This window comes from Chanodichthys erythropterus, chromosome 18 (genome assembly GCF_024489055.1).
Source record: "Chanodichthys erythropterus isolate Z2021 chromosome 18, ASM2448905v1, whole genome shotgun sequence".
In the NCBI taxonomy this organism is placed as follows: Eukaryota; Metazoa; Chordata; class Actinopteri; order Cypriniformes; family Xenocyprididae; genus Chanodichthys; species Chanodichthys erythropterus.
The window spans coordinates 29,639,231-29,654,183 of record NC_090238.1 but is presented as its reverse complement, the minus strand read 5'-3'; the positions used below and the strand labels follow the sequence as shown (position 1 = coordinate 29,654,183).

Here is a 14,953-nt window from a genome sequence, read left to right as displayed (position 1 = left end):
AACGTTTCATTAAGACAACATCAAGTAAGTTAACTTAACGGTCAAGTAAGACAAGTGGAGTAACGGTCATCATTTACCTTGAATAAACTTTCCATTTATTTTGTAATGTTATTATTTGTGTTCACTATTATCTTATACAACCATTCTTTATACATTTAAGTAGTATATATAGTAAGAAAAGTACATTTTACTCACCTCCGGAAGCAACCAGATTAACGGTCGCCTAGTCTTAAATTTTCGCGCCCAGAATCACTCCTGTCTTGTGGTGCTCGTGTGGTACAAGCAATTTGAATTTTTTTTTTTTTTTTTTTTTTAAACAAACCATTTAAACACTTAATGTAAATAAACGTGATTTTTTACCTAAAATGCCAAGGAAATTTTCAAAAATTAATTTGCCAACCCCGCAAATTCGACTCGTTTACGTCAAAAAATATTGGCAGCGTTTACGCGTTTCCTTAATAACTTCCTGAAGTGGATTTGGTCATCATTTACCTAGAATAAATTTTACGTTTCTTTTGTAATGTTCCTATTTGTGTTCACTAGTATCTTATACAACCATTCTTCACACATTTAAGTATTTTATTTAGTAAAAAAAAAAAAAGTACTTTAACTTTACTCACCTCCAGAAGCAACCAAATTAAAGGTGCAATATGTAAGAATTTTGCAGTAAAATATCCAAAAACCACTAGGCCAGTGTTATATATTTTGTTCACTTGAGTACAATATCCCAAATGTTTGCAACTATTTGTAAGTCGTGAGAAAATTGCAATTTTAACCAAGGCTCCTGGATGTGAGGAGTCGCCCATCAATTGCGTCATACCCGCGTTACCCTTGGTTTCCGGTTTTATTTTGCAGTTGTACTCCTGTCTCCTGACAAAAACATTGCATGTGGCGTCTGTGGAGTGTGGAAAGTTACTGGAGCGCGCAGCCGCGCACGTCTCTCACAAGGAACGTCACGGCAGTGATTGACAAGCCAGATTGCGTAAACGATTGGCTGATGTTTTTAAGGCCCTACCTCGTGCACAGATGATGTATATTAATATTATTCCTTTCAGTGCACCTAATAAATAGTCTTCTATCAGTTAGTAAAGACAGTTTCAAGTAATATTGCAAAAATGTATAAAACAAAACATCCTCTTTAGCACCTTTAATGTACTAAAAACATAATTAAATCAGTTCATGTGAGTACAGTGGTTCAATATTAATATTATTAAGTGACAAGAATATTTTTTGTGCTTCAGGAAGCTTCAGAGCATTATGAATCAGCTGTTCGGAGCGCCAAAGTCACGTGATTTCAACAGTTTCCGAATCATGATTTGACACACTGATTCATTCGTGTGGTACAAGCCATTTGAATTATTTTTTATTTTTTTTTTTTTTTAAACAAACCATTTAAACACTTAATGTAAATAAGCGTGATTTTTTACCTAAAATGCCAAGGAAATTTTCAAAAATTAATTTGCCAACCCCGCAAATTCGACTCGTTTACGTCAAAAAATATTGGCAGCGTTTACGCGTTTCCTTAATAACTTCCTGAAGTGGATTTGGTCATCATTTACCTAGAATAAATTTTACGTTTCTTTTGTAATGTTCCTATTTGTGTTCACTAGTATCTTATACAACCATTCTTCACACATTTAAGTATTTTATTTAGTAAAAAAAAAAAAAGTACTTTAACTTTACTCACCTCCAGAAGCAACCAAATTAAAGGTGCAATATGTAAGAATTTTGCAGTAAAATATCCAAAAACCACTAGGCCAGTGTTATATATTTTGTTCACTTGAGTACAATATCCCAAATGTTTGCAACTATTTGTAAGTCGTGAGAAAATTGCAATTTTAACCAAGGCTCCGGGATGTGAGGAGTCGCCCATCAATTGCGTCATACCCGCGTTACCCTTGGTTTCCGGTTTTATTTTGTAGAAACCATGAAAACACCAAAGACGCTTTAATATATTACACGTGCTAATAGACAAGGGAACAACTGTTTTATTATATTTATAGACAGAAAACGAATTGTTGTTATATAGCTCAACACGTTTAGTTTTATTGTTTAAATCTAATTTTCTTGATTTTTTGCAAGTACCATGCTTTATCATGCTTCAGAGCTTCAAAACACTATTTTGTGAGCTAACATAGCATAATCAGATGCAGTTTTATTTTTAGTAACAGTAATACAGCATTTTCTCAAGCATTTTTTAAAATTAATTGCATGCCATTTATCAACAAAAGCCATCCAGCATTTAATAAGATATTCTAAAATCGATCTATCTCACTGCAGTGTGTAACAGTGTCTCACAGCAGCCGCCGAGCGAACGCACAGAGTAATGTTATAACATAATTTTCAACACTCTCAAATGTATCTAATATGATAAACAGAGCTGTGTTACCGCATAAGCTTGAAGGGAAAAGCGGAAGCGGCACCGGCGACTGTGGCATAATGAAAGTTCTGCTGCTCGTGAGGGGTGTGTTGTGCAATCGCTCCAGCGGCCTTGTTCAGCTCCCACAACACTCGGTCCTGCTCTGCTTCATACTACAGTAACGTTAATAATCACATCCATGAACATGATTTCTTCCCGACTCCAATCCCTATTCTTTTGCACCATCCATCGAGGTGAAGACCACATGTCCAAAGATTCTGTGCTCAAATTTGGCATCATCAAGCTACGCCTTTGTTTTGAATAGGCCTCTATTTTGTAAAAAAAAAATAAAAAATGAAAAATTTAAACATTTCATGTAAATAAATGTTTCCCCCTCCCCTAAAATGTCAAGTACAGTAGATTTACAAAAACCCATTTCTCAACCCAGCAAATCTGACTCCTTTACATCAAAAAATATGTACATGTAGCGACTTGTAGACTGCTTGTTCACTGAATTAGGAGACTGTAGTTTTGTGGGCTATAACACAATTTGGTTGATCTTTGTCATGATATGATTTATGATGTGATCGTAAACAAAAGCTTTTCCGCCACACTGTTGAATTTAGTGATTCTGCTTTATTGTGATTATTCAAAGTGAATCTACAGTTTTGAGTCAGCATGGATGGCAATGAATGGATCCTCCTCTGTGTGCCTGATGTAGAAAGTGGCACGTCCATCAGAAACCACTGACACCTGTTTTCCTGTGCAACTGTCCCCACTCTTATCTCCAGAGATGACATCACAGTATGTGCCCTCGGGCAGGCCAGTGTTCAGCGTCACATTCAGTTGCCTGTGGCATTAATCAAAACCAGTTAAAGTTACCATGAATCAAAATGGACAATTCTTATTTTTTATGCACTCTTAGAAAAAAATGTTCAGTGGGGTTCTATAGAGAACCCTAAAGTTCTTGACTCAATTTTTATGAACCATTTATGCCAAAAAGGTTCTGTATAAGGAGAAATGTCTAAAATGTCTGCATAGGCTAATACTTTTTTTTTTTTTTGCTTTTTTTTGTAGTGATAAAGTATGTTTACGAATTGTTTCCTTCATAAAAATTAAAAATGAATTAAAACTAAATCCATAAAATTATCCCACATTTGAACTCCTAAAAGGTTGTACATGAAGCACACGACAGAACCCTTTAAAGTTCTATACAGAACCTTTTCTTCTAAGAGTGTGGAATATTTCATTGTTTACTATAAATGATTTATCTGTGCACATCATTATTTTTTCTAAAATTCATAAGCCCCCATAATCTTTAATGAACATAGGTTCCCCTCCCTCTTGCAGTGACATATCTACGGAGTCACTAAAGGGACATGGTGATGAAAAAAAAAATATGCAATGGGGAGGAAACATTTTAAATCAATCCGTTTGCGTTCACTCACACAATGTTTGCGTTCCCCTCCGAGAAACCCGCAAACCTTTGCAAGTTCTTTGCAAGCGAATGCAAAGTTTCTCTGGGGAACGCAAAAGTTTTGTGAAGGAACACAAAGGCATTAAGAGGGAATGCAAAGTTTCTCTGGGGAACTCAAAAAATGTGTGAGAACCCCAAAGCTTTGACATATAATTTTTCCTCCCATCTCCCATTTTTTTCTATCACCATGTCCCTTTAGGGGCTTCATGCATCTCTTTTCTTCTCTGATGATGTGTTTTTCAGTGCAAGGGTGGGACAACCTGTCACTCATATGAGATCACAATAGCAAACCACAACCATCCAATCAATTCTCGATGGACAAAATCAAGTCCCACCCTAAAAATTTCCTTGTTCGAGAAGCCATTTCTCTCTGATATACATCACAATAGGGAAGAAAAGACTATCACAACTTCCGTTCCATGCTGACTTAAAGGGTTAGTTCACCCAAAAATGAAAATTCTGTCAAACCCCTAAGACTGTTGTTCATCTTCGGAACACAAAGATATTTTTGATGAAATCCAAGAGCTCTCTGACCCCTGTACCACTACAAGGCCCAAAAATGTAGTAAAAACATTGTTAAAATAGTCCATGTGACTACAGTGGTTCAACCTGGTTAAAAAAAAAAAAATCTTAATTTGTGTCCCGACGATGAACAAAGGTCTTACGTGTTTGAAACGACATTAGGGTGAGTAATTAATAACAGAATTTTCATTTTTGGCTGAACTAACCCTAATTAATCATATGCTAAATTTGTATTATTACACATTTAACATGTTCAATATTCTTGGGTTAGTGTTGCAAGTTTCTCACCAATCATCATTGTTGATAACAATGAATCCCTTGCTGCCGCGGCTAAAGGCGATCTGACTATTACCGTTGTCCCACCAGTTGGAGAGAGGCTGGCCGTTGACCACATTGCGAAAAATCACCATATTCCTGGGGTGGGGAATAGAGCAAGAGAATTGCTGGGATTTGACAATGAATTCAAGAAAATGTGTCCAGCAAAAGTAAAATTCACACCCACTTGATTTGACGCCATCTGTGCTCACATATCCACTTGTCCCCACAGGTGGAGTCTGGGTTGATGGGTACTGGCTTAGTGGATCCATTGGCATTGCTTGGAGGGCCCATCCAGTCATTCTGATCCTGTGTTTTATTTCACCAAAACATTATTTGTTCAGGTTTTATAGACTTGTGTGGTATGAAATAATCTATTAGGTGTTACAGGGCTAAAGGCAAACCTTTAGGAAAATTATTTTCACTACTCCAATTATTGTGCTTTTAAACCTAATAGGGATGCTTTTTACCTCAAATACTATACTTTTACATAATCTTCATTTATTGAAAAACTGTTGATTCCCTTGAACAAAACACAACTGAAAACCATTAACAAGACCTTTGTCTTCAAATGTATTTGCTAATTTTAACGATTATCATTTGCTACATAAATCTATATAATTTTAAAACACATTAACTATTAGATCAACCGAGCACAGAATCTATTTTGTATTGCTGCCCGTAATCGCTTCTTGAATCAGCCAAATTTCCACCTGCATATTGAAACATGGATAGGAAAGTGAGGAAAGTGCTGTAGTGAGTTTGTGTGCCATTTAGTAGTTTAGGGGATTTACCCTGATGCGCCCTTAGCCCCGCTGCACGCTATTCATTAATGTAATGTGAAGCATATGGGTTCATCAAATAAAAGTGTAATCATTTTAAATATTGACCTTTCCATTCACCAAATGTCGATCCCAATGGTAACTAGACATGACTCTGGTGACACCATATGGATGAGCCAACATGAGCGCTGAAGCAATCTTATAAAGCCTGCAAAATATACTTTTTGTTAACAAATCACTCACAGTACGAATAGTCGTCGTTCTTGTACAAAATACTTTACCTAGAGTCCCAGAATGTCAGAACAGAAGCTCCGCCAGCGCCGTGGCCTCTCTGATTATCATGATTGTCCACAAACACCAAGGCTTTATCAGAGGGCATGAAAGCCCAGCCCTCTCCCCAGTTCCTAAGACAAAACACCGTTTCAAACAGCTCTTTCAATAACTCTTCAAAGCCAAAAGATTGCTGTGCATGATCATACCCAGCAAACAGGAAACGTTCTCAGAACTTTGTTCAAACTTTCTGGCAAGGTTCTCTCAAAGTTATGAGGGTCAAAGACATTTAGATGTCCTCATCAATAGAAATTTACAAAAGTGACTTTATATACAGTATAGTCCAATAGTTTGGAACCACTAAGATTTTTAATGCTTTTAAAAGAAGTTTCATCTGCTCACCAAGGCTACATTTATTTAATTAAAAATACAGTAAAAACAGTAATATTGTGAAATATTATTACAATTTAAAATAACTGTTTTCTATTTGAATATATTTCACAAAGTAATTTATTCTTGTGATGGCAAAGCTGAATTTTCAGCATCGTTACTCCAGTCTTCAGTGTCACATGATCCTTCAGAAATCATTCTAATATGCTGATCTGCTGCTCAAGAAACATTTAATGTGTACAATTGTACAAAATATTTGTGTACAATATTTTTTTTCAGGATTATTTGATGAATAGAAAGTTCAAAAGAACAGTGTTTATCTGAAATCTAATCTTTTGTAACATTATAAATGTCTTTACTTTTATTCAGCAAGGATGCATTAAATCAGTCAAAAGTGTCAGTATTCATTTCTTTAATTTCTTTTCAAAAAAATAAAAATAAAAATTCTTACTGACCCCAAACTTTTGAACGGTAGTGTATAATGCTACAGAAGCTTTGTATTTCAGATGAATGCTGTTCTTTTGAACTTTCTATTCATCAAGGAATCCTGAAAAAAAAGTACACAACTGTTTTCAACATTGATAATAATCATAAATGTTTATTGAGCAGCAAATCAGCATATTAGAATGATTTCTGAAGAATCATGTGACACTGAAGACTGGAGTAACGATGCTGAAAATTCAGCTTTGCATCACAGGAATAAATTACTTTGTCAAATATATTTAAATAGTACACAGTTATTTTAAATTGTAATAATATTTTACAATATTACTGTTTTTTACTGTATTTTTAATTAAAGAAATGTAGCCTTGGTGAGCAGACGAAACTTCTTTTAAAAACATTAAAAATCTTAGTGGTTCCAAACTTTTGGACTGTACTGTACATAGAAAGCACATTAAATGCAAGCAAAATGTCTACTTTTAAGGTTTCAAATAAGTGAAAGTGAAAATGTCAAAATGTTCCATTGTCATTAAGTGTAACACTTATATTTTTGTAAAAATTGAAGATATCACTACATATGGTCTACAGTAAGCTGGTAAATTTTGCAAAATAAACCCATACATGGTAATCAGGACCCTGTAAGGAATTGTATATTTGCTTAATGCTCAGAAATATACTGGAGATCATTAAATAAAAAAAAACTGTCAGCCTAGCAACAAGACAAACCCTGTAACAGTATTAAGATATATTAGTACTAATCTGAAATCCAGATTAGTTTTGCTATGAATGAACAATGTAGTTATTTTTTAGCAGTTGACATCGCAACAGTTGTTAAGTGGCCCTTAAATAACTATTCTGCACTTGCGCTGGTATGAAAAGAGAGACGTAAAATTAAATGAATGACATATGAGAGACATTAAAATAGCACTGGTATATTTGCCACGGACAACAGTGAAATGTACAAAAATATATGAGCATTCAATGTTGTGATTGACCAATCAGAATCAAATTTTCCACATAGCATCATAATAATAGAGGTTACTGTTGCATACTTGAGATAGCTTAGCTTTTCTTTGTCCCATTTACGAATGACTTTGCCCAGTTTTGCACTGTACTTGAACTCTGTCACTCTTCCAAGTTCAAAATATTCACTGGCTTTAATGGCCTCCCCACCCAAGTCTATAACCTGAAAAAAGAAATTTGTTAATGCGTTCAACAACCATTTTAAGTAACTCTGGTCTGGATGAGATGGTGATACCTCTTGATAAATAAAGGGCTTGGTTCCAGGTAAAAACCAAGTGGTATTCAGGCTCTTGAGTCTGCCGTAGATATTACTAAGGTCAACAGGCCACATGTGCTTACAAGCATCTACTCTGAATCCAGCCACACCTATATCGATCAGTTTGTTCATGTATTCAGCCACTTTTCCTCTAACATAGTCCTTCTCCAGGGCCAAATCCAGGAGACTCACCAAGCGACAATTTCTAACCTGTCAACACAAAATCAACAAGTCAGCAAGTCTTAAAATCAGTGCAGCAATAAACAGCCTGTTGAACTGCTAGCAGGGGAATTGAAATCAGGCTTCTAGTGTACACAACTATAAAGCACGCTGTGACTAGTTACAGATGCTAGTGTTACTACTTGGATTGCAGTTTGTGGATTGTAATTAAAGTCAGGGAAGATAATGCTTTTTATGAAAAGCATGCACTAACACAACAGAAAATATCTTTAAATATAAGATTAGCTTTCTGTAGTGCTGTGCACCCAACATTAGCTTGAGCAGTGTGCCCCCTGCTGGTAGATACTGTAACTATACCATCATTTGTTTTTTTTTTAAATCAACATTGACTCTGACTTGAGCTGAATGACACAATTGTCTTTTGTAGAGCTGCTTTATAGCTAAATAGAATTAGTTTAATAACTGATGAACTTTGCAACATTGTTAATGATACTGAATCAACTTTAAAATAAACTGAGTTGAATAAAGACACAATTGTCTTCTGTAGAGCTACTTTATAGCTAAACAAAAGGTGCAGTAAGTGATTTCTGAGAAATGCTGTTGAAAGTGGATCGGACCAGCGCCACAACACACTTCAGCCAATCAGCAGTAGGGGGCGTGTCCACTCATGATGGGGGAGGAGAAAGAGTGAGCAAGAGGGAGATCTGAACTGAAGAAACACTGTAGAAAGAGAGATGGCTGAGAGACATTACAAAAGAGAAAAGGTCAAATATTACTGGAAAAAGAAGGGTTATGATCAGGCAAGAGCTTTAGGACCCGCGTTAATATTAGAAAAACTTTCCAGCGCTGGACGGACCAAAGACCTGAGAACGGATGCCAAGGTTGCATTGTTTCTACTCCAAACATGAGTAACATTGATTTTGTTTTGTTTCACAGAACCAAGATGGCTGTTTTTTAATGTTAGCTCTAATGTTAACAGGACAGTTTTGAGTGCCATCGTTTGTCTGGAGCTGATGTGCTGCTAGCGACTAACAACCGACTCTTGCTTGGATGTACTCTTGTGTACTGTATGTACATTGTTTGTTCTTGCTTTATTTTTTGTGAATACAAATTTTGCCTCTCTTCAGCTATGATAAAAAGACATCCACTCTTGCATTGCGTGTTTGTGAATTTTGGGGGCATAGCAATGAAGGGAGGGGTGTATTTGTTTGGGTTGATTTCAAATATCAACAGCTGTTTCTCAGAAATCACTTACTGCACCTTTAAATTGGTTTTAAAGAACTTTGCAAAATTGACATTGATACTGAATTGAATTAAGTTAACATTAAACTAAATTAAGCTGAAAATGACACTATTATCATCTGTTGAGCTGCTTTACAGCTGAAATTGAAGTTGTTTCATAACTGATAAATTTTGCAACTTATTTTCCTGTTTGTTACTGTGAAGCTGCTTTCAGAGTGTCACTATTGTGCAAAGCGCCATATAAATTAATGTGACTTGACTCCTCCACTGACTGCAATTCAAAAGTAAATATTTATATTTATACAAATTAAATATTTTCTATAAATTGTATAAATCAGTTTTTTTTCCTCCAAATTTTCAAATAGCTATCAAATTAGGATTTTTTTTAATTCGCAGTGAAGTAGCAACAGATCTTTTCTTCCATATTGTGACGTACAGGTGCTGGTCACATATAATTAGAATATCGTGAAAAAATTCATTTTTTATTGTAAATTATTTAAAAAAAAATAATTTTCATTTATACTAGATTCCCTACATGTAAAGTAAAACATTTCAAAAGTTTTTTTTTTATTTAATTTTTTTAATTTGTTGATTAGAGCATACAGCTTATGAAAGTCAAAAATATTAGAATATTTACATTTGAGTTTCATTAAACGACCATCCCTACAGTATAAATTCCAGGTATCTCTTGTTCTTTGAAACCACACTAATGGGGAAGACTGCTGACTTGGCAAGGACCCAGGAGACAATTATTGACACCCTCCACAAAGAGAGTAAGTCACAGATGGTCATTACTGAATGGGGTGGCTGTTTATAGAGTGATGTATCAAAGCATATTAAATGCAAAGTTGAATGGAAGGAAGAAATTGGGTAGGCAAAGGTGCACAAGCAACAGGGATGACCACAAGCTTGAGAATACGGTCAAGTAAAGCCGATTCAAACACTTGGGAGAGCTTCACAATGAGTAGAATGAAGCCAGAGTCAGCGCATCAAGAGTCACCACACTCGGACATCTTCAGGAAAAGGACTACCAAGCCACTTCTGAAACAGAAACAACGTCAGAAGCATCTTACCTGGGCTAAGGAGAAAAAGAACTGGACAGTGAACAGTGGTCGAAAGTCCTCTTTTCAGATAAAAGTAAATTTTGCATTTCATGTTGAAATCATGGTCCCAGAGTCTGAAGGAAGACTGGAGAGGCACAGAATCCAAGCTGCTTGAAGCCTAGTGGGTAGTTTCTGAAGTTAGTAATGATTTGGGGGGCCGTGACATCTGCTGGTGTTGGTCCATTGTGTTTTATCAAGTGCAAAGTCGATGCAGCCATCTTCCAGGAGATTTTGGAGCACTTTAATCTTCCATCTGCTGACAAGCTTTATGGAGATGCTGATTTCCTTTTCCAGCAGGACTTTAGCACCTGCCCACAGTGCAAAAACCACTTCCAAGTGGTTTGTTGACCATGATATTACTGTGCTTTATTGGCCAGCCAACATGCCTGACCCCTGAATCTATGGGATATTTTCAAGAGAAAGATGAGAAACAGTCGATCCAACAATATACAGATGATCTGAAGGCTCAATAGTGCCTCAGCAGTGCCACAGGCTGATCACTTCCATGCCACACTTCACTGATGCTGTAATTTGTGCTAGAGCAAGTCATTTGCTGTAAAATGTGCTGCTGACCAAGTATTGAGTGCACAAATGAACATGCTTTAAAGAACTTGAACTTTTCTGTTTTGAAAATCCATGTTTTGATTGATCTTAGGAAATATTCAAATATTTTGAGATACTGGATTTTGGACTTTCATGAGCTGTACGCTCTAATAATCAAAATTAAAAAAAGCTTTTAAAACTTTTGAAATGTTTTACTTTACATGTAGGGAATCTAAAATAATATGAAAGTTTCATTTGTAAAAATAATTTACAATAAAAAAAATGAACTTTTTCACAATATTCTAATTATATGACCAGCACCTGTACATTTGAGTGAAATAAATGATTGAAAAAGAAAACTATGTAAACTAATGTAGGGCAGGGGCTTGCTCCTATCCATTGGTTGTTGATTGGATTGCAGACAGATCTGAATGTAAGCTTGCAGTCAATTGTAAGTGAGGGGCGGGGTTTACGCCAACAAAATGACTGAAGAAGTCCAGCATACCAGAGTCACCAGAGAGAAGCTTGTCATTTCACTGGAAGACCAAGTTATGACACTTTAGTTTAAAAATTAAAAACTAAACATACACACAAATTATTCATTCAACAACATGCATTTGTGCAATAAATAGGGTGAATTTTCATATCTTGGTGACTTAAAATTGCCCTCCGCTGAAATAAAAGTCAATATGAAGTTGTCGTGTTGTTTTGTTTTGTTTTTTTAAGAACCTGGAAAATGTCACTGTAGCTTTCAATATCTTCATTGGCAGTTTTACACTTGTCATCATTGAAGTCCCATGATGAGTATGGGACAGAAGGGAAGTCTTTCTTGTTGGCGTTGAAGTATGATCCACAGCTGGAGTGAGTGCCCTCTCCACCAGAGGCTCCACACATGTGATTTATGACTGCATCCACATATATGTTCACCTGTGGCAAAGCAGACAATGGAGATGCTGTCTACACTCTGTCAAAGCAAGCAACTACATATTTTCCAGGTTACAGGACCTTTTGAGTTTAAACTACATAAAAACCCATGTTAAACCAACAGAATTCCCCAAATGTTGTCCCAACTATACAAACACAGTTGTCAGAACCAAAAGACTTTCAAAATGAACAATATTCCTTTTTTTTTTTTTTTTTTTTTTGGTAGTGGCCTTGCTAATTCAGCAAAAATGGCCTTTGGATTTACCAGAATAAAATTATTATTATTATTATTATTATTTTGTAAATTACAGTTTTAGACTGTAAAATGTACAGGTTGTTCTGTAAATATGTTTACATTTTTACTGTATTTTTACAGAACTATTCTGGCAACCACAGCTGCCAGTTTTTTGTTTGTTTTTTTGTAAAAATGATAGGATGTTTACAATACTTTTGCATTACCCCAACATTGTTACAGCGTGTGACCATGTCCTTCAGCTCTTCCTCAGTTCCTGATCTGGAGCACAAATTGTAGCTGATTGGCTGATACCTCTGCCACCAAGGCTGCCAAGGATTGGTCACCACAATGCTCTCACTCGGGGGAGAGATCTGTAAAATCAAAGACATTTTGACACTTTTATAACCTTCCATAATTCACAACCTTCTATAAACAACTCCTCTAAAAGTTCAAAACATCACATTTATCATGCTGTTCCTTAAAAACAGAGCAGACTCAATAAGAATTCCAACCATACCTGAACTCCTCCATAGCCATTTGGTGCCAGGTATCTCTCACATTCTTCAGCAATATCTGCCCACCGCCACTCAAACAGATGAACAATGGAGGTCCTATTATGTTTAGTGTTTGGGTTGTGCTGGGCAAAACACAGTTCAACGAAAACAGCCACAATCAGGAGCTTCATTGTGCCTTTGAGCAGAAGAAAACAGCTGAGGGTGAGTGATCTCAGTGTCATAAACACATCCAATGAATCCGATGAGTCCATATACTGAACGTCTACTGTTCAACAGACTACTAAATATGTAAAGTGCTGTTGCTCTTGTAATGTAGTCCTTTCTTGCACCGACTCACAATGTAAAGTACAAGAAAACTCTAAATTGTAATCCGTTGGTAAAAATTTTTTTGTAAAATGGAAAAGACATAATGTAATGTCATTAATTTCTCTAACACACACAAAAACTTAACATGATAAATAATGTCCATTCTTTGAAATTGAAACTCACCTTTTTCCAAAAAAAAAAAAAGGTACAATTGCTGAAGATTCTCTACTGTTTTAAATGTCGTTACAAAGAAACAGCACTTTCCAGTATTTGCTTTTGTTTAACTTTGTGTCGCAATATTAGTAGTTCTTGTCCTTGGCTTTTCTGAAATTATGCCAAACTTCATGACAGAACTGTTATCTATAAATCTGTGTGCTGCCAATAGTGGTTTACTGTCAGAACAGGCTACTTGTTACAGTTGAACAGTTAACACTAGAAGTCCCAGAGAGCAGCCATTTGGCTTTTCTACCTATAAAACCCGCAGGACAGCCGAATGGCTGGAAGGCTTTAGGCTAATATCCTTAATCAGCTGTGAACAGTTGCTTTTGTTATGTAAACAATGTGGGGCCATGCTGAGCCACTTCAAGGAAACTTGTGTTTCACTTTGCCATCTTAGGGAGAAATCAACACACATGTTTTTTTTTCCTTTGTTGCTGAGATCTATTGATAAAAATAGTACAAAATAAAATAAAGAAACCAACCATTTGTACAATAATATTAAAAAGTGAGTGAGTACATTCCAGCAATCACTCACAATCCTGGCACTGCCTGGCAATATATTATAAATACATTTTGTATATATTCATTATATATTAATCTTATATTTGAAATACATCATAAGTCCATTTTTAAAAGTGTTTGAAAGATGGGTTCAAGTGTACTACAAGTGGTAACTAAATACATTTTTCTATACAGAGATAGTATGTTAAAAGCACATTTTAGTTCAAATTCATGGTGTCTCAAAATAGCACAGTTAAGTACACTTAGATGTTCTTAAGATTATCTTAAGAAGTACTAAAGAAGAGCTTTTAGTATATTAAGTACAAAATAAGTGCACGGAAATAGAGCACTGAACATTATGGAAGTGTAAAAGTGTACTAAAATAAAGTGTATTTTATTGCACTTTTTTTTTCACCTGGGTAGACACTCCAACACTTTCCGTTTGCATTAAGATTATTTTTATTACCACACTGGCAGATATTGATCATTTTACTTAAGTAAAATGCACTTAATTTAGATCCCCCCAGGAAACAAGACTAAATATCATATATAATTTTCTCATATAGAAAATCCATCTTGATTTAAGATTTTTTTTTTAAATTTACTTGAAATAGGATAAAAAAATACTTAGTATGAAAAGCATTTTTGCAGTGTGAATGAGTGAGTTAACTTTTTAAACATCACTTGCACTCCCTCATTTCAGGGTTAACATACTCAGAGTTTTCACTTAACCCACTGCAAAAATGCTGTTCTTACTTAGATTTTTTGTCTCGTTTCTAGTCAAAATATCTTAAAGTTCTTAAATCAAGATGCATTTTCTTGACAAGTAAAAATTATTTTCTTGTTTTCAGGAAAAATAAGTCAAAATTAAGTAAGTCTTTCCTTAAAACAAGCAAAATAATCTGCCAATGTTGTAAGCAAAATAATCTTATTTCAAACCAAGAATAAGCTATATAATCTTGTTTTCAGTTTGGACTAAGATTATTTTGCTTACCCCATTCGCAGATTATTTTGCTTGTTTTAAGGAAAAAAGTACTCAATTTTGATTTATTTCTCCTGAAAACAAGGAAATAATTTGTACTTGTCAAGAAAATGCTTCTTGATTTAAGAACTTAAGACTAAAAACAAGACAAAAATTCTAAGTAAGAACAGCATTTTTTGCAGTGCCTCCTTTCTGAAACCGGCTCATGGTCAATCAAGTTCTCTGCTTTTAGCAGCCCTCCCTCCCCCACACATACAAACAAGCCACCAGCAACCATTCACACACACACACACCCCCAACCCCCCTGCAGATTGCTCAGGTAATGACCATATTTACACATGAATTGATGCTAATGATAGCCAAAAGAC

General features: G+C 35.4%; 1 protein-coding gene across 1 annotated transcript; it reads right to left on the bottom strand.

Moving 5' to 3' along the window:
- Nucleotides 1–2,972: 2,972 nt before the first annotated feature.
- amy2al1 (amylase alpha 2A-like 1) lies at nucleotides 2,973–13,199 on the bottom strand. The gene is made up of 11 exons (XM_067366803.1): nucleotides 13,067–13,199; nucleotides 12,580–12,752; nucleotides 12,287–12,433; nucleotides 11,633–11,830; nucleotides 7,815–8,045; nucleotides 7,609–7,742; nucleotides 5,737–5,859; nucleotides 5,564–5,663; nucleotides 4,861–4,982; nucleotides 4,647–4,772; nucleotides 2,973–3,209 (listed from the first exon to the last, which is right to left on the bottom strand). Exons 2-11 carry the CDS (start codon nucleotides 12,745–12,747, stop codon nucleotides 3,020–3,022), a joined length of 1,539 nt encoding a protein of 512 aa, XP_067222904.1. The 5' UTR covers nucleotides 12,748–12,752; nucleotides 13,067–13,199; the 3' UTR covers nucleotides 2,973–3,019.
- Between the last annotated feature and the right edge of the window lie 1,754 nt (nucleotides 13,200–14,953).